At 41.5% G+C, this 25815-nt stretch overlaps 3 protein-coding genes and 1 pseudogene across 4 annotated transcripts in view; all 4 read right to left on the minus strand.

Moving 5' to 3' along the window:
- The window catches only part of LOC310791413 (uncharacterized protein), a gene marked incomplete at its 5' end in the record, with an annotated part of 39126 nt that extends 35135 nt beyond the window's left edge, over nt 1-3991 (minus strand). The window contains 2 exons of the mRNA XM_083653109.1: nt 1401-1565; nt 3947-3991. Coding sequence (XP_083509235.1) covers nt 1401-1565; nt 3947-3991 — 210 coding nt within the window. The remainder of the gene's footprint in view (nt 1-1400; nt 1566-3946) is intronic.
- Nucleotides 3992-9919: 5928 nt separating this feature from the next.
- On the minus strand, nt 9920-12527 carry LOC310791202 (guanylyl cyclase-activating protein 2-like; the record flags this gene model as incomplete). The annotated part of the gene is made up of 4 exons (XM_083652884.1): nt 9920-10041; nt 10655-10754; nt 11657-11806; nt 12294-12527. The coding sequence occupies 4 exons, from the start codon at nt 12525-12527 to the stop codon at nt 9920-9922; spliced, it is 606 nt and encodes a 201-aa protein (XP_083509010.1).
- A 2575-nt stretch (nt 12528-15102) lies between these two features.
- On the minus strand, nt 15103-19236 carry LOC310791052 (guanylyl cyclase-activating protein 2-like; the record flags this gene model as incomplete). Its single annotated transcript, XM_083652767.1, has 4 exons — nt 15103-15224; nt 16525-16621; nt 18789-18938; nt 19042-19236. 4 exons carry the CDS (start codon nt 19234-19236, stop codon nt 15103-15105), a joined length of 564 nt encoding a protein of 187 aa, XP_083508893.1.
- Nucleotides 19237-23046: 3810 nt separating this feature from the next.
- LOC310791203 (retinal cone rhodopsin-sensitive cGMP 3',5'-cyclic phosphodiesterase subunit gamma pseudogene) lies at nt 23047-23443 on the minus strand (annotated as a pseudogene). Its single transcript has 3 exons — nt 23340-23443; nt 23212-23246; nt 23047-23123 (listed from the first exon to the last, which is right to left on the minus strand). The product of its transcript is annotated as a retinal cone rhodopsin-sensitive cGMP 3',5'-cyclic phosphodiesterase subunit gamma pseudogene (transcript).
- Between the last annotated feature and the right edge of the window lie 2372 nt (nt 23444-25815).

Here is a 25815-nt window from a genome sequence, read left to right on the forward strand (position 1 = left end):
CACACTCCTGTCTTTATTGCTGTAAAGTGGACTTCGACATACAAGTTTAATAGTTAACTAGATCTGTGTTTTTATTGGATGATCATAACCAATGACTACCAGGAAGAGCCCTCCAACAATTTGAACTATTTCAGAATAACTCATGTGACCAAGTTTGCCATGCTGTGTTGTATTATACAGCATATTTGACAGATACAAATCTCTTTCAGGCAGGCCAAGAAACTAGGACTCACTCTACCATGCAGTAAATGGCCGTTCACACCAGCCGAGCGCGTGTCACGCTCAAGCCACGCTCATGCCTTGCTCAATTCAGGATTCAGTCTTATTTTCCAGGTGTGACGCGTGAAGCTTGAAGCGGCCAGGCATGAATTCAATGGGAGTTGTGGGCGGGTTCAAGACGCGCCGAGCAAGGCGCTGGGGTAAAGAGGCTGCTCCTGGTGTGATCGGTTAAGCGTCAGTTCAGCTTGAGCCTGCCTCAAGCTTCACTTCTGCCTATATTCTGCCTATGGTGTGAACAACGGCTTAGAAGAAAACCACAACCACAAATGAGGAGGAAGGGCGAGGGTTCATGAAAAACCTCAATGAGCAGTGTGTGTGTGGTTCACTTCAGTTTCATTGAGACTACAATTAGCTAGCAAAGGAAATACTACATGAAAGACTCAAAAGACACTGAAACCAAAAACACATGCCTTTTCCTGTCATGGTTTTAGGCTGTGGGCAAAGTAAACGCCAACAAATACAAAACCATTTGGATTGAACACCTTCGTCATGTGTTGGAGTTTTAAATCCTGACTGGGAACTGACAACGCGTTCTCATTCCCAATGCGTCCTAGCATGTTGATGACTATTTCTCAGAACCCCTTGGCTTCAGTTCTTAATGCACAGGGTGAGGGGACCCTTTTTCGTAATTTTTCGAGCTCACCAGTTTTACCAGTGGCTACATGCTGCACCGCTGCAGCTTTCATGAAAATCGGTCCCGTACGCTTTCCGTAAACCTGCTAACAGTCAGTCAGACAAACGGCACTGAAAACATACCCTCCTTGGCAGAGGTAATAATAACACACTCTGTTCTCTCTACCAGTATCTCACATACTAGTTTTGGGCCTCACCAGAAAACTCAACAAGATGGTGGAAGCAAGCAACAAGCAGGAATGGCGGCCTGACGCCATTTGCCGACACAAAGACTGTCCCCCAAAACAAAGCAATCTACCTCAGAAAGCCGACTGAGCAAGAAGAAGGCTGTACAATTCCAGGAGGATTTTTTTGCACTGGTGTAACGTCACCGCCAACGTCGCTGCTGCCCCCTCCCTATGACGCGTTTCCTTTCAATGAGTATGTCGCTGTACATCAGCACAGCTGTATAAGCGTACCGGTGGAGAGAGAGGCAGAGTTGGCCTCACCTTAAGCAGGTCATCTTTGGTGCGCAGGGCCGCATCCTTCTCCCGGATCATCTCCTTCAGCTGAGTCACCAGCTGCTCGTTCTGGGCCAGACGCTCCCTCACTTCTGCTAACGCAGTCTCTCCTCCATCACCACCACCACCAGCCTCCTTGGGAGAACCTGGTGCCTGGGGGGGGACAGGAGGATGGTGTTAGAGTTTGTGTATTTGAATGTGTGTGTGTTTCTCTGTATAGAATAAACAATTTGATCATTTGTGTGGCCCTTGTACAGCCTCAGGTGCTGTGTCCACAGAACGCTTTTTTTGAGCTGCCAGCGCCTTTTTGCAATTCTCCATGGTAAGGACGTGCTAGGAACCTGGCGTTTCAATGCTCTCTGACTGCGACTAGCGTTTTTGGTCCCAGCGCTCTGGGCGCCTCAAGCAGAAAACATTTCAACTTTTGGAGAAGAGCGCTGCTCATCAATGTCACATCTTTTTCCCACCGACCAAAGGAAAATCGAGGAAGAGGCGGGACTAAAAAGATCAACAAACGTGGTGGAGGAGAGACTCCAGGTGAGAATTATTCATTGTATTATCTTGTTGGGTTCATGTTAGCTTGCTATTTACCTTGTATGCTAGCTAGCTAACGCTAGCTACTAGAGTCAGCTGCGTCTGTCTGTATGCATTGGAAGCGCTCTGGGCATTCATATTCTTAATACCGTAAATTTCGGACTATAAGCCGCGGCTTTTTCCCCGTTTTTTGGCCCTGCGGCTTATATAACGGTGCGGCTTATCTATGGATTTTTTCTGGGGGAAAAAAAAAAAAAAACGGAATTCTCTCTTTTTTAGCACTCTTTCTAACTATAAATCCACTTCTGTTTTAATTTCCTCTCTTGCCCTCTTTTCACCACACCGCGGACACTGTGTGCACTGTAAAAAAAAACACAGGTGGTGTTGTGTTATGTTGTTTTGTTGAAATGTTAATAAATGGGAGCTTCCTCAAACAGCCATGACAATCCCCTCTGTGCATGAACCCTTACATATGGTAATTAAACATTAAAACACAATAAAAAAAAAAAAAAAAAAACATTAAAACACCTGCGGCTTATAGTCCGGTGCGGCTTATATATGTAACAAACAGGCAATTTTGCTGCTGCGGCTTATACTCCGGTGCGGCTTATAGTGCGGAAATTACGGTAGTCAAAGTGCTCATGAAAACAAACAAATAAATAAACAAAACAAAACAAAAAATGCTGTCTGTGGACACAGGGCCTTAAAACAAATCCTGTAAAGTGATATACTAGTCTAGTAGTAAGAAGAGGGCTGGGATTTGACCTGCAGTTCCAGTGGCTGTCCAGTGGATAAGTGGTGGAATGGAATTCAGAACAAAAATCCTCTTATTAGATTAAGGTACACATAATAGTTGTTTTGTTGTGAACACTGGGGCCAGGAAGAGGGCGATAGAACTGAGTGAATGCGGGATCAGTAGAGAGGGACTAGTAGATAATAATAATAATAATAAAGACCAGGGATATTGTTCTTGTACCAACTCAGATTATTAGCTTTTGTTATAAGGATTAACTGCTGGATGCTAGATTGAATCCCTGGTGCATTTTCATGTTGAAGTGCAAAATTTCCCAAAAGTGGCACAGGTGTGGAAAGGACAGGAATGATTTGAGTGATTTAAACAACTAGTTTAAGTATTGTGTTCCTACCAAAAATAAGTATGCGTATAGTCTGGAGATAAGTGTGGGGGATGGGGATGCAGGGGATGTGGATGCTGGGGGATTTAAGCTCCAGCAGCGGTGCCCCCTCACAGGAAGTGTAAGCTCGGACTCTCTGGGTCAAAGCCCTGTGCTCAGCAGTCCACCTAATTCCTCTCTGTGTGCGCCTGAAACTGAGTGAGAGGCATTCTCTGATTCTCCCCTGGACCCGATGAGACTGACACTATCAAGGTCGCACGAGAAAATAGTATTATAATATCTCATGGAAACAGATGTTGTTGACTGAGACATTCTCTGTATATTGACTATAATCAATTCTCTTCCTGTGGGATTGATTTTTAGTTGATCAATTCTTGTCGCAACAAATGATGATGGAAACAAGTCTTACTCCAAACTATGTACTATGTACAGTTCAATGGAAACACAAGTGTCATGTATTTTATCTTTCTCAATGTGATGTGCATCTGTTGGCTAAGTCAACGCTAACCTCACAACTGCCGGCAGTGCCATATAATGGCATTTATAGCGTTTTTATGCAAAGCCCTTTACAATGAGTAGGTACAGTCACCCGTTCACACAGACATTCATACACACAGATGGCGGCAAGCTACCACACAGGGTGCTGGCACAGCCATCTGGAGCAATTTGGCGATCAGTATCTTGTCCAAGGACACGTCAACAACATGCAGACAGGAGGACCCGGGGATCGAACCACCGACCTCTTTCATCCAAAGGGATTAGTGGGCGACCCGCTCTACCTCCTCAGCCGCAGCTATAACACTAGTGACCAGACACAGGTGACTGATTACAATGTAAAATCAATGTGAAATGAACATGTCTACTTACTCCAGAGCCAGGCCCTCCCTCTTCACTGGAAAACCACTTCAGCATGGTTTCACTTTAGGCCTAAGAAACACACACAAAACATACACAGAGTAAATAAACCTGTCAGAAATGTGTCTGCATTATTATGAATGAATGAATTCTTACTATTCGTACTGCTGTAAGTCAGTTTTGCGTTATCCAATTTAACAGGCAGTGTTTCTCAAATGCAGTTTTCAATTTTTTTCATATTTCATATTCATTATCTATCAAATGCATTTCTATCTTTATTTCAAGCCCCACCTTCCTGTTGCTGGCAATATAAAGTATGATTTAATGACATAAAATGCTTGCTTCATGTGGACTGAACAACCTCACATTTCAGCCTAATTTGTACGTGTTCAGAATTAGCAATGAATGGATGATGGAAAGATTAAGTTAGCCAGAAATAAACAACTTGTCAAGTTGAGTTCCAAATAAATAAATAAACTAAAATTGGCATCACTTAAACGAATAAACACTTCAGCCCTGATAGTGTTGCAGTCATGGAAAGACTTCTTAGATTTCTTCGCTGTCTTCTCCCTCTGTTCTCTCCCTGATGAGAAGCCCCACTAAAATATTCATGAGCATTTTGGAATGGCAGATACCGGTAACAGTCTTAGTACTACAGGCTTTCAGCAGGCTAGAGGCTTTATCAGTCAAACTGACAAAAGCAGGCCCGCAGTGGGCCCAGTCAGTCAGAGACCGGTGGACCAAAACAGAATTGGCATTGTATGGGTGAGAGCAGCCTCCTTGTCAGTAGAAGAATGACAGAAGAACCCACTCTAAAACCCATTCCTTTGCAGGTGGTGGTGGCCAGCCATTTAAATGAACGCTCTTTGGAGCTAGTATCCATCCATACCATCTGAAAGACTTACAGTAGGGTGAGGCCAGCTATTTGCTTGAGTACACTGATATGGTGGTGCACTGGTGCCAGATCAGTCAAATTCATTTAGCTTGTGAAGTCCAACTCACGTGATGTAGGAGAGAAATCAGGTCAAACCAGTTCTCTCACGCATACCGGTCCATTATGGACCGTCCATAGCACGTCTATATTGCCTTTAACATGTCTGTCTAGATGTTATAATTTCACAATTTCACTGTTCAGCAACATATTTGTGCAAAGAGGTAATAAATGACAATAAGTAAAATGGTGCAAGAATTGATCAAATAATGTGCTGGCTCAGTTTCCTAACATCAGGTTGTTCAGCATTTTAGAAGAGAGGTTAAAAAATATTTAACAGAGTAAATAATGTTAGAATATGTAGTTAGATGGGTCTCGAGTTGAGGCTAGATTTGGAGATTATAAAAAGCACAAGTGGAAGTCAGAACCTATATTTATGGAGTGTCTAATAATAAAATAATGGTTGTGTGTCCCTCCTGAAACAGGGGATCAATGCTAACGTACTATTAATGGCATCTTTAGTTTAGAGGCTCAGAAAGCCCCGTGGTGTAACGTTATTACTGACTACGCCACACAAGATTAGTGTGAATTTCAATAATAGCTAGGTTGGGCGACATGTTACCATTAGCCAAGTGCGAATGTTATACCCGTTTTAACCCGTAACGTTACCTGGGACAACTTCAATCCCAGTTAACGTTATGGGGCTTGCATCACACGCTCGGGTTTTGGCAATCCGACACTATTGAGCCAGAGAGCCACACTAACCACTTATAGCTAACTTTATCAAGCTAACATTAACATAGGTGCAATGCTAACTTAGCTAGCACTGAGCTGCTGCCTCTCCTGATGATAAATTATCTTTACCAAGCTGCTCGCATTCCGTAGATTATCTATTGCATGTGCTTACCAGATTCACAACTTCATGTAGATTCCACCTGATACCTTGCTACCTCGAAGAAACCTTTTGAAATTACATTTTATTCGACTTGGCTAATGGCTACGATATCGCAAAGGGGGGACCCAGAGCTATCCACGGTCGCATTTGTCAACAGAACTGGACAGCTGGGACGCACTTGCGCCTGCGCAGCTGCTTAACATTGACAAGCGGGGGAGGGAGGAATGAATGAATCGATTCTCTTTCCTTTACAATTAAGCTAGTAGTAAATTATCATTATAGAACACTGTACACGGGGCTCATATATAAATGTGGGTGGCTAGATAGGCTCGTAGCGGCTTTTAGAACTGACGTCTACTAATAGAGAAGATATCACGCAAGATAGTTACCCTTGTCATTTCCGGGTTCGTTTAGAGTAGACTGAGCAGTATTTTCCTTTTCCGTGGGCTTCATAATGCTAATTTGATTACATTTCGTGGCGCAATATTTAATTGACTCATAAACTACGGAGTAGTAAAGTTACTACTACTAACACCACTGAGTAACTAACTGTCTGAGTATGAATTATAAGTGTTTACAGCAGCTGTAGCTAGCTGTTGTGCAAAAGCACAGTAAAACAAGACAAGGTCGAAACCGGGCCCTGAAAATTGAAAACGTCGAACAATGTAAGCAGGCCTAGTGTACCAGGCACCATTGTGTAATCACACTTTTGTAGGTAAGTAAAGTTTGTGTAGCACTTTGGACAAAACGTGAGTAGTGTGATTGGCTTGGCGACTGTCACAGGTGTGTGTGTGTGGGTGAGAGAGAGAGAGAGAGAGATAGTGTGTGTGTGTGTGTGTGTGTGTGTGTGTGTGTGTGTGTGTGTGTGTGTGTGTGTGTGTGTGTGTGTGTGTGTGTGAGAGAGAGAGAGAGAGAGAGAGAGAGAGAGAGAGAGAGAGAGAGAGAGAGAGAGAGAGAGAGAGAGAGAGAGAGAAGCCTGTCTACCGTGTGTGGTCATGGGATTTTTTTTTACCAAAGATAAAGTGTAAGATATAGCCTACAAAAATATGAATCTTATAGAAACAATCTAGGAATTATATAGAAGACATAAATTGTTTCAAGTAGGCAGGCTATTATGTTTAAGAGCCTGTAGGACTATGGATATTGTAGATGTTTAAAAAAAAATCAGTAATCACTGATGACATGTGTCATACAGCACTATGTCATCAGTGATGTCACTTAAGCACTTGTGATGTCATCAGTGATTTATGACAGACACTGATGATGTCTGATTTTTAGCTGCGGCCAGCATAGCTGGGCAGTTGCTATAAGTCACTCTGTTGGCTGTTTGTTTGGTTGGTTGGTTGGTCCAGAAAAAATGTTTGTCCCCCAAATCAATCAACTCCGAAGTCATTAGTGAACCCATCATCACCAATCATCAATAATTGCTCAGTGTAAGTGATTTGTGACAGACAGTGATGACATCACAATTGCTCAATTGACATCACTGATGACATCACTGATATCTGGCCGCAGCTATTGCGAATTCACGCTTGTTTTTGTACCAGATTCATTCCAGACCCCTGAAAAGTGTTTTGGCAAAATTTGGAGGCGCCTTGCAACTACATTATGAACAGACAGCTCTCCTTGTAAGATAAGATGAGCGCCCTGGCACTGGAACACCTAAACAGAATGGAACCATCATTAATGCTATTGGCTACACCTGCTTTATTTAAAATGGTCTATAGGAACAAGCAGGTATGGGAAATTAATGAATATGAATGTCGCCTAAAGCAGCTTTTCAAGGTTTACAAAGCACTTCACAGAGAGCAAAAACACTTAAAGACTTAAAAACAACACATAACGGGACAATAATAATGAATATTGAATGAGTCCACAATAAATAAGAATACAAAATATTTTAATTGTTTCCATTACATGTCACTCCCAGGTTGTTCCAAGTTCTAGGGGCTCTAATGGAGAATGCTCAGCTTTAGCTAGGGGCCAAACCATGCTGTGCTAAGTAATATGCTAACAGGCAGATGGGAGGCCAACATTGTGGTTACGCGGTCTCTAGACTCAGTTCTCAGTCTCTAGGTGGCGCTGTTGGCGCCGCTCACCAAATGTCTGGGAGCCGAGACTACGTGGTCTCTATGTTTGGCCGTTCACCACCACTCCATAAAGTGACTGGAGGAGGACTTAACATAATGTAGGTGGGACCTACATGTATATGGACTTAGCCTCTCGTTTACTATTCTTAGCCTGTAAGGCACTTTGGCTAAGTGATAGGAAACAGGATTAGGATGACTTTACAAACACTGTCTGTACATAATCGTACACAACATTTTGTTATGATTGTGCAGCTCAATTTGTGCTGCATAGGGGTGTGGGCAGAAACCATCCATATTCACACGAAACGTCTTGTTTTCTACCGTTTTTTTTAGTCCAGTGTTTTTAAAAATAAATTATGATTATTTATTTATTTTTTACCTTTATTTAACCAGATACAACAATTGAGATACGGAATCTCTTTTACAATTGTGACCTGGCCAAGAAGGCAGCAAAATTCCAAATCAAATGATGCATGTTGGTAACATAGAAATAAAACAATACAAAAACACAACAATACAAAATAGAACAAAGACTATAGCATCAACAGTGTAGATCAGGAGTGTATGAAACACACAAAAGAGGTAGTATGTGACATAAGACTAAAATCACAAGAACATGTCCCAATGCAAAAGTACAGGTGGTTGCCGAAGGCATAACATTCATAGAGACAGATGAAACATTGCTGCAGGAGCAGCTTGAGGTAAGAACCTGACAACTTCTGTTTAAAACTGGACAGCGAAATCAGGGAGACCAGTTTGAAACTAGTCTGCAGGTCATTCCAAGACCAAGGACCAAAATAAGAGAGGCTCCTTTAACCAGTCTAAGTCCACACAGGTGTTTTTTAAAACATCTATTACCTGGATGTCTGAGAAATGAATTTACACAGACAACGTGAATTATTGTTGAGATCTACCTTCCACACAGTTACAGATGATTGGGGGAATGCATGCATTGTGCAGTTTTAATACACAGTAGTAGACAGAAAAACCTTTATATTGATCATATTGATATGATCGCCATAAGGAGAGGGTGGGGAGTTGTTGCCCCCCACAGATCTCCAAGCATACAGCACTTCACAGTTGCAGAAATAGTAGAAAAAAAGATTATCTTTGTGTCATCTTTAGCTCTTGAAAATACGTCATGACGTGTGCCATGTCTGCACACTGGGTGACGATAATAGGCTTCTCTTCCATAAAAGAGGATTGTTGATTTGGTGAAAAGACAGATGCAGCCCAGTGTTCAGTCATCTCCCAGAACTGAATGAATAATGATTCAGATTATCATGAATCTGCATCTCTCCCAAATAATCTCAAATAATTGTTCACATAAGGCAGATAATTTCCATTGCTTTCAAGTAGGGATGTTCGATATTGGCTTTTTTACCGATATCCGATATCCGATAATGTCCAACTCTTAATTTCCGATACCGATATCAACCGATATCAACCGATACCGATATAAGCAGGCTTTTTTTCCACCAAAATTTCACATAACAAGTTACATAATGTAGCTTAATGTAGCTGAAGAGTTTAATATATAATATGCATGTTGTGTTAAAGTTGTAAGTGTTAGAGAAGCGAGCTTGTGACCAGAAGGTCGTCGGTTCAATCCCCGGGACCGGCAGGATAAATCTGGGTGGGGAAAGTGAAAAGGCAGCGCTTGCCCCTCCCTCATTACCACCACTGAGGTGCCCTTGAGCAAGGCCCTTAACCCCAACCGCTCCAGTGGAGCTGCTCAGTGGCCAACAGATCCGACTGTGGTTGTACTGGTCAGCTTCCAGGTATGAATGTGTGTGAATGTGAACAGGGCACTCCTGAAAAAGAGAGCATTGCTCTCAGTGAGACTCCCTCTGTATTTAAAAAAAAAAAAAAAAAAAAATCGGCATGAAAACCGATACCGATATTTTCCGATATCGATTTTGTATGCTAATATCGGTAGGCCGATAATATCGGTAGGCCGATAATATCGGACATCCCTACTTTCAAGTCATATATGACAAAACTCCCATTGGACTTGAAAGTCCCCAAAAAAGTGTCAGAGTGGATGCTTTGAGGTGATATCAAAGAAGTCAGGATTTCTTCTCTTGCTTTTCAAGGAACCAATCACAGGGCCCAATGTCCAGTTTGAGCTGCTCCATCACCCAGGGGTCCTTCTCTGATCCCTCGATGAACTCCTCCAAAGAAATGTGACCTGGACACATCACAAGAGGGATGGATTCATTACACATAAGGTGAAAAAGCAATCTAACACACTATTATAACAAAAATAACAGTAAGGGAGTAAAGCCCCCCTTGCCTGGGGTAAAAAGGGATGAGGCACATTTGTGTTAAGTCGAGTCAATAGCCATTTAGTTCAATAATAACCCTAACTATGCACTGAGTACATCAGACATTTCTCACTTTTTATGATTACCGGTACATTTTATTTAAAAGTGTCATTAAAAACACCAACTTTTTTTTATCCAAATCATCTATTTAACAGAATCAGAACAATGAGACATGACTGATTCCTGACATTACAAGACCGTTACAGTTACAGGACTCACTACAGAATGTAACAGGACCTCATACAGTACATAGGCCGAACGTGTTGTATCACAGCAGACACATTTTCTTTGCAAGAGCCACAATCCAAAAAAGTCCCTTTCCTCCCTTTATTTTTTAAAGATTTTTAATTATTTATTTATTATAAGTAGGACTAAAAGGAGCCACATGTGGCTATAGAGCCTCGGGTTGAGTATCACTGAACTAAACAGTAACCATGACAACGTTACTCTCATCCCCGTACTATGTGTGGAACTTACCATCTTTATTCTTGTCCACCAGCTCAAATATTCTGTCACATATATCTTCAATATTCACTTGGACACTTGGGTTGCTGTGCTTCTTTATCTTGTGGATGATCTACAAAGATGAGAAAACAATGACAACAAGCGATGCTGATGTGAGTTCAAACGCTTGAGGAAACACATGATCTCTTATCCAGAGGTGGAAAGTGAATGTTTTGTTTTTTACCTAATTGATCTTCTAGAAAGAACGCTCACTTTCACTGGAGTAAAATTCTACTGAGGTAGTAGAATAAAATATTTTTGATGATATGGGTATAAAAGCTCAAACCCTATTCATCAAATCATAACACTCACATTATGATAACAATTTATTGCAACAAATGTTTCTTCAGCTGTAGTGGACAGTGTGGCTCTGTCTGTTCCCAGGATGCTCAAAGAACAAATCTGTGCAAGCATTTGGCTCGGAGAACACAATTCTCTCAGACTTGTTGGTGAATAAGACACATAGAGGATGAATAGAGTACATTTAATAGTCCAACTTCAACATATAGAGTGGCCTACTGGAGGAAGATCAAGTAGCAAGTACTGTATAAGGCAGGGGTTCTCAAATCTTTTCACATGAGGGACCCCTAAACTGACAAAAATTAGACCACGGACCCCCATTTGATAGGATTTTGTCCCACGGTCCCCCATATGATAATAAGATTGATGCTTTCAGATGTTTTATTAGAGAAAGTGTATAAAACTCATGACCAAAATAGTCATTGTGTTACTTATGAATGGAATTATAGTGAAAATACTTTACCCCCCTTTTGGCTTTGGACCCCCTGGAACCCCCTCCCCGGACCCCCATTTGAGAACCAATGGTATAAGGATCTAAATAATTAGACAACTACACACAATCCACAAATGGTCTGTATGTATGGACACTCAATCAAGATTTACTTGTCAACGTTGCGGGTTAAAGTTTTGTAAATACCTTTTTTCAATTGTAAGTGGATGAACTGAAATACTTACTGTGACTATATTTTTTACTTCTCGTCTGTCCAGGGTGCCATTTCCATCACGGTCGTAAACTTTGAAAGACCATTTCAGTTTGTCCTCGAGCTTTCCACGAAGAACAAGGTGCACCGCCGCCACATACTCCATGAAGTCTATCTTTCCATCCTGAGAGAAACATAGGTGGTTGGACAGATGAATTTAAACATCTGACAGACATGCAATATGATATACTGAGAATGGTCGTGACCATGCAATTATTACATACATTACGTCATTTGGCAGACGCTTTTATCCAAAGCGACTTACAATAACACATTTTTGTCAGCAATAGAGCAATCAACTATGGAGCACAGTCTATGACAACTACAACTTCTGAAGGAACAGTGGTACAAGTTTAGGTTAGTTTTTTTTTTTTAATAAAGAAAGAGAGAGAACGAAGTTAGATCAAGAAGGGCCCATCTTATTTTTTGCGTTTGTATATTTTGCTTCAAATATCAACTGTTCATGACTCCAGTCCTGACACAGCTGATAATATGCAGGCCCACATCTCATCTGTCCAGAAGATTGAAGTACCGGTACTGTTTTGAAGATATGGCCTAATAACAGTCAGTAGACTAACTTCTTCTAAGTATTAAGACTGTTGCTACAATACCTTATTAGTATCAAAGGACCGGAACAAGTTTTCCATGTAAGCAGACTCTTCTTCTGTGGACTCCCTGCCCACTCCAAAGATTTTCTTGAATTCGTGTAAGTGCAGGTTGCCACTCGGACATTCACTCGCAAACTTGCGGTAGAGTTCCTGGATGTGCTGAAGGGCCACTTCCTTCTCCGTCCCGGTAGCGTCCTTCTCCGTGCCACCGGCACCGCCGCCCTGGGCCTGGCCCATAGTTCCCCAGGATTGCAGAGAAAACCTATCCGAAGATGAGGAAAAAACTACAAAATAGCCTATACGTTCTCTAGCATATTGATCTCACAGCCGCTCGACTGCACATATCCATGGCTAGTGTACTTAGCGTAAACCCTGTTGTGAACCCCACACTGGCTATTTCAAGCAAGCTGCTTAACCAATCCAATCGCCCTTTCAGTGATCTCCAAATCCCTCAACAATATGGCTTCTTTCAAACGTAATATAATTATTTCAAAAATCATTTTCACAAATCAAATACAGGAAATTTGTTTTTTTGTTTTTGTTTGTTTTTGATTCACTCACTGCTGATTGCCAAAGAGTTTTGAATGTAGACTCATGTTGTTGTTTGAGTTGGGTGGGATTGCAGTGGACAGCAGGCCAGAGCTCAGGGAGATTACAGCCGGATGACGTCAAACTTGTGGTTGAGAGCAGGAGGTCTGGGGTCAGTTCACCCAGCCGACCCTCCACCCGCCCACCCATGACCCTTTCTATAGAGAGAGCCAAAGTGGAACGTCACTTCCTGCTTCAGCACTGTACCAGAGATTTTCATCCGTCATAATTCATTTTCCCATAGACATTTCATAAAATGCTTATAAAAATAGTTTTACTTGTTCAAACCAAACGGTACAGATATATTTCAATCATGAGGCACCAGTGGGTAACAGCAAGCTTTATTCACAAATGGCACGGCGACTAATTGTATGGCATGAAATGGCCTGGCAACTAATTCTTTGGCATAATGACTCTGTGGTAAGATGCCTCTCTTCTTGTGGTGAGAGAGGAGGGCATCTGCTCAGTCTAGGATAGAGAATCCCCCCCCCGTAGGGGATTCTTCAGGAGTCAAGATGTTGGTGGTGGACTGGGGAGGTGGGCGGGGCGAAACACAGCTTCAGAGGATGGGATACGATCAGCCCAGGTACAGCGACCATAGAGGTGAAGGATCAGGGAAAGAGCATGATGACGCGCTGAGCATGGCTATATGTACTGCCACGTCATAGCCTCGGCAGTGACATCAATACAGACGTCATATATTGACATATTGACGGGGACTGATTGGCCATTGAGGATGGGGTGATGAGTCACACGTCATAGCGGACGTCACACTAGGATTACGCTTGACTTAAGCTGAGAGCTGATGCCTATTGTGATGTGAGGTAACATGACTGGTCCTCATCTTGAAACTAGGTCGAGACCAACATTTAGAAACAGGAGGGATCACATAACATTTCACTCGGACATGTAGGTTTAAAGAAAATATTAAGTTCTGGACTGAGTGAAATGTTCTAAAGTCATGTAGTCATGTCACTTGTGAGGAGATACCTCACATCATGTGATCACATCACTCGAAAGTGACGGGTAAATCTGTAATCAAAGACACAGAGCATGAAGCTTATATAAAATATATTTTTAATGAGAAAACAACATATAGTAAGTGCACAGAACATCAAGTTGGAAGCAAATTTGAAGCAGGATTTTGAAAATACAGTCAAGGTACACATGTCTACCTTGCAACATTTCTCACTTTTCTTCAAACTTCAGACAAAAACAAAACTTTTATTCAGACTTAGAAAATGAGTAAAATTAAAGAAGATGAAAAAACAATTTCAACTGATTTAGTGTTCATGCAGCATAACCATATGCAAAGCACAACATATCAATCAGGCTTGATAAAGACATTCCTGTCAAGCATGCACGTTTTAAGTTTTGCCAATCTCATAATTGCATTTTCATTATAGTTATGTTATGTCTGTTATAGTTTGGTGACACCAGCTTATCACATAATGGGAAGTCTAATGAATTGATTCCCCGTAACTGATTAAAAGCACTACTAACTCGATTGATATAATAGCACAATTCAATATTGTTTATTTTAACAACTGGCCTTAAAGTTATTTAAGACTCCTGTCACCTGGACAGAAAAATAAACCAAAAACAGATTTGTACTTAAATTAATTGTTGGAATGTCCTTGTTTATACAACTAAAGGCATTAAACTATATTTATGGTTAAAATGTATTTTTAGTATTTTTTCTTTTAAAATTCCATCATCTATAATGAATTATTAAATAATTGAAATGTCAAGTTAAATCAAATAAATTAGGGATTAACATAAATGTATAAAATATGAGTGATATGATTACAGCCTCATATTATATCGCTATATCGATTTCATGCAATACTTTAAGATATCATTGATAACATTAAATTATTTGATTTTCATTGGGGGTTATTTTTTTCTTACCATATCTACTATGATCTTTAAACTATAAATACATAAAATAATGATACATGTAAATACATGATAATATTGTGTTTCCTTTATAACAGAAAACCTCCTCACTGAGTGTTGTATGCCCACTGACAGTCAGTCAAAACCAGGACTGAAGCCACGGGCGAGCGCGCTGTGCTCGACTCCAAACCATCACCAGGAGCCGACACGGAGACACAGGCAAACCTTTACACCGCGAGGCGTGTCGTCACGTGTCAAAAGACAACGCTGCGTTCTGCAGCTGCAGACAAAATGCGTGTGGGTGGTGAACCCAGTAAGAAAGGATTCAAGGTAGTTTCCCACAGTTCTGGATGACCCAGCCGCTGGCGTTGACGTCCAGCTTGAGCAGGTCCATGACCCATTCATCCTTCTGAGCGCCCTCCATGAACTCGGTCAGGGATATCTGGCCTGTGGGGCACAACACACACATTTCAATAAGAGACAACACATGCCATTGATGACCTATAATAATATATAGTACAATCACAAAAGGACAAAGCTTTTTATATCCCATTGTACTGCACTCCGTCGGGTTCCCAGCAGCGCACTCCCCATTTGAAGTCATTGGACGAACCGTTTCTCGAGATACACCGCTTGTTGTGTTGCCAGTAGGTGGCGCTATGCTGAATTGTATGAAATGCGGCACTGCACTCTGTCGGGTTCCCAGCAGCGCACTCCCCAAGTTTGAAGTCGATCACATGAACAGTTCTCGAGATTTTTATGCTTTTTATGTTGCCAGTACGTGGCGCTATGCTGCATTGCACAGACAACACATGCCATTGATGACCTATAATATATATATGGTACAATCACAAAAGGACAAAGCTTTTTATATCCCATTATACTGTAGGTGCGGTGCTGCACTCTGTCGGGTTCCCAGCAGCGCACTCCCCAAATTATAAGTCGATCGGACGAACGGTTCTTGAGATAAACCGCTTTTTGTGTTTCCAGTAGGTGGCGCTATGACTATGCGTATGTCCGAATTGCACAAAATTCAGGGCACTCTGTCAGGTCCCCCTAAGCACAGTCCCCAAGTTTGAGTCGATCAGATGAACGGTTCTCGAGATACGTGAAGGACAGACATACAGACACTGGTGGCATTATAGTATAGATAGATGGATCGATAGATAGATAGATAGATAGATAGATAGATAGATAGATAGATAGATACCGTAAATTCCGCACTATAAGCCGCACCGGAGTATAAGCCGCACCTGCAAAGTTGACTGTTTTTTACATATATAAGCCGCACCGGACTATAAGCCGCGGGTGTTTTAATGGTATTTTTTTTTTTTTTTTTTTTTTTTTTTTAATTGTGTTTTAATGTTTAATTACCATATGTAAGGGTTCATGCACAGAGGGGATTGTCGGGAAAGAGATGGCTGTTTGAGGAAGCTCCCATTTATTAACATTTCAACAAAACAACATAACACAACACCACCTGTGTTGTTTTTTACAGTGCACACAGTGTCCGTGGTGTGGTGAAAAGAGGGCAAGAGAGGAAATTAAAACAGAAGTGGATTTATAGTTAGAAAGAGTGCTAAAAAAGAGAGATTTTTTTTTTTTTTTTTTTTTGAAAAAATCCATAGATAAGCCGCAGGGGCCAAAAAAGCCCAAAAAACGGGAAAAAAGCCGCGGCTTATAGTCCGGAATTTACGGTAGATAGATAGATAGATATTGTGTGCCTGTGGTTTACCAACAGACTTACCATCGTTGTTCTGGTCAATCAGCTCAAAGATTCTGTCACAGGCTTCATTCGGTGTCATATCAACGGCACTCCGCTGGAGCTTGATTTTATACATTATCTGTTGAGGAAGACACAACATTAATATGAATTGCTTGTAGACAGTTGTAGGAAAATGAGTCTGAATTTATTCAATGAGAGATCAGCTGGATGAAATTTGGTTTTAAACTTTTTAGATGACAAAGACATCACAGTAAATCAATCGCTTCTAGCAATATTCACCCTTACACTAGTACATACTTGAAACGGTTGGGCACACACACAATACCATGGAATACTGCTGTTCCATAGTAAAATGTTCTAATTATAGTATGGAGGAAATGCAGTAATGGGTTACCAACAATTATGGAGACTCTTGAACAAAGTTTTAAGCAAGTATAGTGAAAACAATTCTATGTTAGTAACCCACTGAGCTATTTGATGTTGACCGCTAGATGGTTACAATATAGATGTATAGGTTAAAATCTGGCTGCATACTGTAGGGATTAAAAGTTTAGTAGACATCTTCCGGGGTCAGCCTATATGACCAAATTAAAGCATTATCTATGGCAGTGGTTCTCAACTGGTGTGTCGGGACCCAAACGTGGATCGCGGGGCCATGGCCGATTATATGTTGGTGCACTGGCTGCACGGGCTACCCCTAGTGGCCAGATTAGTTTTTTTTACTTTTTTTTTTACTTTTCTTTTTTTACCTTTTATTTATGCAGGGGGAGTCTCACTGAGAGCAATGCTCTCTTTTTCAGGAGTGCCCTGTTCACATTCACACACACATTCACACCTGGAAGCTGACCAGTACAACCACAGTCTGATCTGTTGGCCACTGAGCAGCTCCAGTGGAGCGGTACTGTAAAGCCACAGCATAGTGAAGAGGATATTAATGTGATGTGTGTAGTTCTTCATATCTACTAGCCTCTTCATTTTGCTCTCAGAGTGCCCCAGATTAATGCGTTTTATTTTAAAATTTACAAAATTTCTTTATTACCCCCCCTACCGGAGTAATATTGACTTCTGGGTGGTGCAACCCCTGTTTGGAAGGTCTATAATCGCCTATGCGCGGGGCCACTTTGAGTGGGTCGCGGATGTGTGCATGAGAAAGGGACGCTGGTGTCCACGGCCGATCTCTCTGTCTTTCAGAGGCCCTAGGTGGTTCGTTTTTAAAGCCAGAGTGAAGATACTCATATTATTTGACACTGGTATCAATTTTCTTGTCATCCTAGCTTGTCGGGGGGTGGGTGGTAAGGTTAAAGAGGGCTAAATAATGTTCCAAAGTGAGGCAACATTTTGGCAAGCAAAAAACAACAACTGAAAACTGGGTCACAACTTAATGAGTTAGGAAAAATGTGGGTCGTGAGGCTAGACCAGTTGAGAACCAAGATCCTGGGCTATACTGTATAAAGCATAGATGTGATGTTGAAATGGTATCTAGTGCTCAGGGTTTGGGTTAGTTGAGTGAGTGGGGTAATTGTATGTTCCTATGGAGCAGGGATACTCAACTTGCTTTGCCCGGGGGCCACTTTAGTGAAATGATAGAAGGCCAGGGGCCAGTTAATAAACAAACAATATACATTTTTCTGTAGCGGATTGTAGGTTTTTGGGGTGTCAGAGTTTAGTCTGACAATGTTGTGCACACCGGATAGTTAGTTAGAGCAGACGGCAGGGTAGCGAGCAGATGGCAGTATTTGACAATTTAGCAGCTAAATCATAGATTATTGAAAGATATTCCATATTCCAGACTGAAATGCTATAACAGAAGTAGAGTATTGGCCAGAATGACATGAACATTTGGACAGTTATTCAGTGGGTATCTTGCATGTTGCGTTCAGGTGCACTGTAAAAAAAAAAAAAAAAAAAAAATGCAATTCCATTGCGGGCCGCAAGTTGAATATCACTGCTATAGAGGCTTAGGAGTGAAGCTGTTCTTATTTAAAAAATAACAGAGACCATTGAACTCTTCATCCAATAACTAGGCCTCCTATATTTGACCCCTGTCCTTAAGCCGGTCACTGGGACAGTAATAGCTAATCTGGCTGGAGAGCATCTGTGTTATGAAACCTAGTGGGAAACAAAGATCACATGTAATCTGATTATATTCAGCCCAGTTCAAATGGGTCCTATTTCCTACACGACTGCTGCTTTATGAGCGATAGATGACAAAAGGCATTCACAAAAAATATATTCCTCCAAATACACGAAACCTGAAACAGAAATCTAAACCAGGTCTTTCTTACCTTTATGAGATTTTTCACTTCCTTCCTGTCCAACTTGCCGTTTCCGTCCTTATCATATATCTTAAATGACCATTTCAGCCGATCTTCCAGATTCCCCCTCAGCAACAAGTGAAGTGCAGCCACATACTCCAGGAAATCCAGTCTATTATCCTACAAAACAATGACCCATCTCGTTAATTCAATGAATTTCAATTTGAACAATTAATAAAAATGTAATTATATTCTGGTATCTCGCAATAGCGGCTTCATTTACCCGATTTGTGTCAAAGGAGCGGAATATTGTCTCGATGTAGAGGGACTCCTCCGCCGAGCTGCTCGCCACCCCGAAGATCTTCTTGAACTCGTGTAGGTGCAGAGCACCGCTCGGACACTGCTTCATGAAAACGATGCACAGGTCCTGAATTTGTGCCGAATCGATCTCCTCGCCGTGGCTTTCTTCTTGCCCCATGGCCTTCTGGGAAAGAAATAAATCCTTTGAATTATTATTATTATACTATTAAATTGGTGAATCAGAAAGTCTGGACCGTTTGCCGGCTACCGAAGCATCCGCGCACACAGTCCCATCAAACTGAACTAAACGGCTTTGCACTGCTGTGACTGTGCAGTGTGTGCAAACATAGCACCCTAATCTGATTAACTTGTTAATCACTTGCTCTTTCAGGCAGATCTGATAATCTCGCAACGCTGTCCTCAGATCAGTGCCAAAACAGTACAAATACCTATAGCACCTGTTTGTAGGCCATTTTAACAGAAAATTACAGATTACAGATTAAATTACACAAATCATTCACGATTAATATTTGAAAATCATGGAAGTTAAAATAGCCAGCATCAATAAGTGGTTAATTAATCAATTTTAATTTGAAGATACATTATTCTATAAATTCAAAACAAGTCTATTTGTTTGGGATACGTTTGCCTTAAGACCTGACCTGCCTAATTTAAGGCAAGTGGAGGTACTGTAAATAGCCAATTTCTATGATTAGCCCTCTCTCTCTCTCTCTCTCTCTCTCTCTCTCTCTCTCTCTCTCTCTCTCACACACACACACACTCATGGCCGTAACTAGCTATGAGGACGGGGAGGTCCGGACCTCCCCTAATATTTCAGAGAAAAAAATAAAACAATCTGCATGGAAAAGCATGAAAAACACGGGATCGCTTTTATTTTGAAACGAAAGGCAGGTCAGGCAGGAAGTCATCTGACGCCGCGTCCGCGGTAACTTGATTCCGAGAGAGCAGCAGCATGGTGGTGAGTGATGACTGTCTGTCTGCCTGGCGAGATAATTGAAGGTGAGCGAGCTGCGAGACAGTGAGCGAGTGAACGACAGACAGTGAGTGACACTGACAGATTTTTTAGCAACAACCAAGAAAGTAAGTGTCTAGTCTGTCTCTTAAGTAATGTTACCTGTGTGACACGTTGGGATGCTACTGGCTAATCATGCATGATGCCAATTGCCAAGCTCCCGAAGTCAGGTATGCAGGTGGCTATATGCATGGTTTCAGTTTCATGACCCAATAAGTAACAAAAAGAGGTGGTGTAAAGTTAAAAACAACATAATATATTTTATTTTATTTTTCAATCGTTCCTATCAGGAATAAATAAATGTCCCTCTGTATGTTTTTTTTTATTATCGATGATGACTTTGTGTGTTGTGTACGGCTTGGGTTGTGTACCTGTGTTTGTAGGTGTCATTTTGATATGAATTTGGCTAAAACAGTTTGTGTTTGTTAGTTACAATTATGTTGACAGGAGAGGTGGTGACATGAAAGAGAATATACTGAATAATGACATCACAACAGTATAATCCTAATGTTGATTTAAAATGATATATTACTCTAAATATGGCTAAAAAAGGGGGGGGGGGGAACTCAAATTCTTTTTTGGCCTCCCCTTGCTGGACCTCCCCTATTTCGGAACCCTGGTTACGGCCCTGCACACACTCACACACAAAGTCACACTTCTAGAAGTGCGTAGGAGGTGAGGGGAAACTGTTATATACCCGGTAGTATCTGCACAGAGACACATGATACTGAACGGAGCAAGGAAACAAGTCTTCATTTGGACATACATCACAAAACATGACTTAGTCTACTTTGTAGTTTAGTCTGAAGAAAAGAGCAGCAAAGTGAAAACAGGTCCTGATATCAAGATGATTGAGACAGAAGATCAACACCAGTGGCTCCTGCATTACATTACTGGCTTTCCTTGGGAAGCTAAGCAGGTCTGGCCTAGGATACTCCTTGGATGGGAGACTGGTGCTGGAAGTGGTGTTGGAGGACCAGTAGGAGGTGCTCTTCCCCTCTGGTCTGATGGATAATCTGATCTGATGAATAATCTCCCCAATGCCCCGGGGCAGAGACAGGGACTCTGTCCTGTGAGTGAGCACCATCATTCGGATGAGACGTTAAACCGAGGTCCTGACTCTGTGGTCATTAAAGAGCCCATCGGTACTCTTCACAAGAGTAGGGGTGTAACCCCAGTGCCCTGGGGGGTGTAACCCCGGTGCCCTGGCTAAATTCCCAAACAGGCCTTCCTTCAATCATGGCCACCTAATCATCCCTGATTACTTAATTGGCACAGTCGTGATAGGCTGATGTGTGGTGAGCGTTCTGGCACAAACTGGCTGCCGTGCATCACCCAGGTGGGTGCTACACATCGGTGGTGGATGAGTTGAGTTCCCTCCCCCTCCCTCCCCTGATATGTGAAGCGCTTTGAGTGTCTAGAAAGGCGCTATATAAATCCAATCAATTAATTAAGATGGAGATGTCTGACTGCCTTCACACGCACGCACGCACGCACGCACACACACACACACACACACACACACACACAGGGAATTATGTCACCATGGTGCTGTATTTATATCTGTCTGTCTGTCTGTGTGTGTGTCTGTGTGTGTGTCTGTCTATCTGTGTGTCTGTCTGTGTGTCTGTCTGTCTGTGTCTGTCTGTCTGTGTGTCTGTCTGTGCCTGTCTCTGTCTGTGTCTGTCTGTGTGTCTGTCTGTGTATTGACATATTGACAATTTTACATTTTATTCAGCTGTGCTGCTCATTCCACAAATGCATGTTCCTTACAAATGGGGCACCATTTAAAAGGGAAGTAAACAGGCTTTCCAACGGTATACAATTTATTGTGAAGAAGCATTGTTACAACAGAGAAATAATCTACCAAACACAAATTTCCGAATGTTATAATAAAACCATTCAGCAGTGGTTTTGGTTGCAGGTGAACATCCTCGCTGCCAAAAGGTTGACCCCCATCATTTTTGAATGAGTTGATCTATTTCAGGGGAAATCCTACCCAGTAAGCCTTTAAGATGGCCACATATGGCAAAGGCCAATAAGAATCATCTTTCTTAGCATAGCTGATGTAACCCCAGTTCAAAAGCATGTTATTTTTAGAAGCTATGACAGCAGACAACAAGAGGACTGTACCATGGCAACTTGGCAAGGTAAACAGCGGGGGTCTTTTACACCACGTATTAAATGGTTGTAAATCAATACATAAAAAGGTGCTTTTTATTGTGAGAATGATGCTCAGAATTACGAGAGAAATCAGAATTGCAGAGCTAAGATAACATATAATTTATTACAAGAGGTTCAACATCACCCACAAGAAAGATTACAATATAGAAATACATTGTATGACTTTCTACCTGGTATCTGTTAGATAGATGGATAGATAGATAGATAGATAGATAGATAGATAGATAGATAGATGGATGGATGGATAGATGGATGGATGGATGGATGGATGGATGGATGGATAGATAGATAGATAGATAGATAGATAGATAGATAGATAGAAAAGCATATTTATACACATGTATTAATTTTAGTGGCAAAAATACGAGATAACCTACTATTACTATTAGGCCTACTTAAAGACGTTATTCTCAGTCGATCCTCTTTCATCCTAGTTTTTTAACCCAAGTAACTGGTACAATGCGTTACATTCTTACACAGGTTCTGGGCTATATATAGGAGAACAGGGCCACGACAGAGATCAGATGTATCGAAAGAGGAATACTAGGACAGGAGAAGAGTGCGTTCTTGGGGGCTGCCGTCCAAGAGCTTCTTCCTCAGAAACCCAATCCCTCGTGCTCCTTCAGCTCCTTCAGTCTTCAGCCTCGAATGGAACCACGTGAAGCTCATCTCCACGCCCCAGAGAGAGGGGGAGAGAACTCAAGAGCAGAGCAAAAAAGCTGCTGGATCGCAGCCACCAAGAAGAACATTAAGTCCATTTTGGCACAAGGTCTAGACAATGCCAAACTGGGCCAGATCACTCAGCTCCATGTCACCGAAATCCTCCCAGGGGCAGACGACCGCGGCGCCTGGAGGGAGGAAAGAAACAAGGACTTCATGGAATTTCTACTCGTGATGTTTGAATCATCTGGAGTTATAGGTTGGATTGATAGTTACCTCCAGGTCCTTGATCCATCCCTGGAATTCCACCTCTGAGGAAAGAACAGAGAGTGATAATGAGGCATCTCATTTAACCGTGCAATGTGCTCGGGATCAAAAAAAAAAAAATTCCTTCCCAGGCTCACCCTTTTCCAGCTTTGGGAAGATTGCTCTTGAACCCCCTGGTCTCCCCCTGCTTGGACTTGCTGGGAGGAGCGGACTTGGCGCCTTGTCCACCTGGTGAATTCATCTCTACGAAAAACGAAAAGGATAGAGAAATCAATCTGAGACAGGTAATCAAGGAAACCAATTACTTGAAAAATTAAAAGAACAATACTACACCATAATGTCAATTCAGAAACGTGCTCATCTTCCACTTTGCCCATGTCACTCTATTTGACCTATACCAGGCTGCAGTCCCCCTCCTCAGCTAATCCACTTCACCTCACTGTCTTATCTGAGAGCCTTAAGGTCATTATATTATATGTTAAGCTGTGTTATGTGACCAGCTCAATAAGTTCTTATAATAAACGACCAGTCTTCCTGAGGACATGATCAAGTTTGTTTTGGTGTCATCAGTAGTGATAGTCGGTTATTCGTTTACTGCAGCTACACTGCAAAAATAAACTCACTCACACACTTTCCTCTAAATGATTATGCTCTCATCAAAATGTTTGTCTTGCCATTGTACGCATTAAGAAGAAGGGAAAAAAGTGAGCATAAAACAACAAACTTAGGGTGAATATACAGCCATATGCTTTGTTTGAGTTGAATACATATTCAATTGGAGAACAATATTCAAATTAAAAGATGGAATCTGGGTAACACTTTACTTGGATAGTCCGTCTACAGATAGTCTACAGAGTATTAGTAACGTTTCAACAGTTTATTAGTTGACATTCAACAATTCATCAATTCAACTTCATCTGTAGATGTTTAACAGATGATCTATAGAGTATATATGACAATTCATGAACATAGTCTACAGAGTATTAGTAACGTTTCAACAGCTTATTCGTTGACATTCAACAATTCATCAATTCAACTTCATCTGTAGATGTGTAACAGATGATCTATAGAGTATTATGTCACACTTCATAGAGTAGGCTATATGTGACAATTCATGAACATAGTCTACAGAGTAGGCCTATTAGTAACGTTTCAACAGCTTATTAGTTGACAGTCAACAATTCATCAATTCAGCTTCATCTGTAGATGTTTAACAGATGATCTATAGAGTTTTTGTGACACTTCATGAACATAGTCTACAGAGTATAAGTAACGTTTCAACAGCTTATTCGTTGAAATTCATCAATTCAGCTTCGTCTGTAGATGTTTAACAGATGATCTATAGAGTATATGTAACAATCCTGTTTCTTCTGTGTTGTAGATTCTTCTCCTCTGAGCATCGCCACACCTGCTTACCTGCCTGGACATCTGCTGTACTGCTTGTCTGTCAGCCCGTCTGACTGCTCGGCCTGGATCACAAACACCCCATGGCTTCCAGCTCCCATCCATCTTATCATTTACATCCCCTTGACCACCATCGTTTTGCAAATAAACCTTTTTATCTCCACTCACCTCATGTTTGTGTCACCCCTTTGGGTCCAAGTTAGCGGTAAAAGTCTGTAGATGTTTAACAGATTATCTATAGAGTAATAACAGTCCATGAACATATTCTCAGAATACATTAGTTGAACTTGAATCACTCACTGAACAAACCATGAGTGGAGTACGAGTATTGCCTTGTCCATGTAGTGCATTCATAAACCCGTTGCTCTTACCACAGAATTTCAACTACATCATGTAAACGTTACGTTGACCATCACTTGCATAACCACTAAACATCTGTAGATTTTCATTTGGACTATCCAAGTAAAGTGAAAACTAGTTGACAGTCTAGAAATTCACCTACATATAAGTAGATGTGGAACTTGATTCTTGCATAACCACTAAACATCTGTAGATTTTCATTTGGACTATCCAAGTAAAGTGAAAACTAGTTGACAGTCTACAGGCTATTTATACCCATACTATTTATGAAAACGTTAACTGTACAGATGACGCAGAGTTACAAAGTTGTACAAAAAGTTTATTTCTCCACACTATAACCCTTTAGTTGCCTAACCTTAACCAAGTTGTTTTGCTTGCCTAAACCCAACCAAGTTGTTTTACTTGCCTAACCTTAGCCAGGTTGTTTGGCTTAAAAACTGTTAAAACGGGGTTAAAATCTAGACACGTCTGGGCTCAAACCAGCTCTCTACGAAGACAAAGTTGGAAGTCAGTAATGCTTCAGGTCTACCAATCCCACCCCTTTCCCCAATCCCACCCCTTCCCCCTACCGTGCTGCTGGCTTACTTGAATGTTGCACTGTGCTGTGGTGTGGTGCGGCTTTCAGCCATTGTGGGAGTTCTGCTGGACGACCCGGTTCGTCCAAAGCAAAAAAGTATAGTGATGACCTGGGACTAGGCTAATCATTAGGATGTGTCCCCTCACTGTTTAAGCAGGTGTGTGAAATTAAGACTTAAGTGTTAGAATTAAGTGTAATAGCCTAAGGCATGTATTGCTGGCCTCATACCATTTTGTTTTGACTAAATCCATCCATCAGTCCATCTTTTTTAA

Source organism: Poromitra crassiceps, assembly GCF_964638095.1.
Source record: "Poromitra crassiceps genome assembly, chromosome: 16".
Classification (NCBI taxonomy): Eukaryota; Metazoa; Chordata; class Actinopteri; order Beryciformes; family Melamphaidae; genus Poromitra; species Poromitra crassiceps.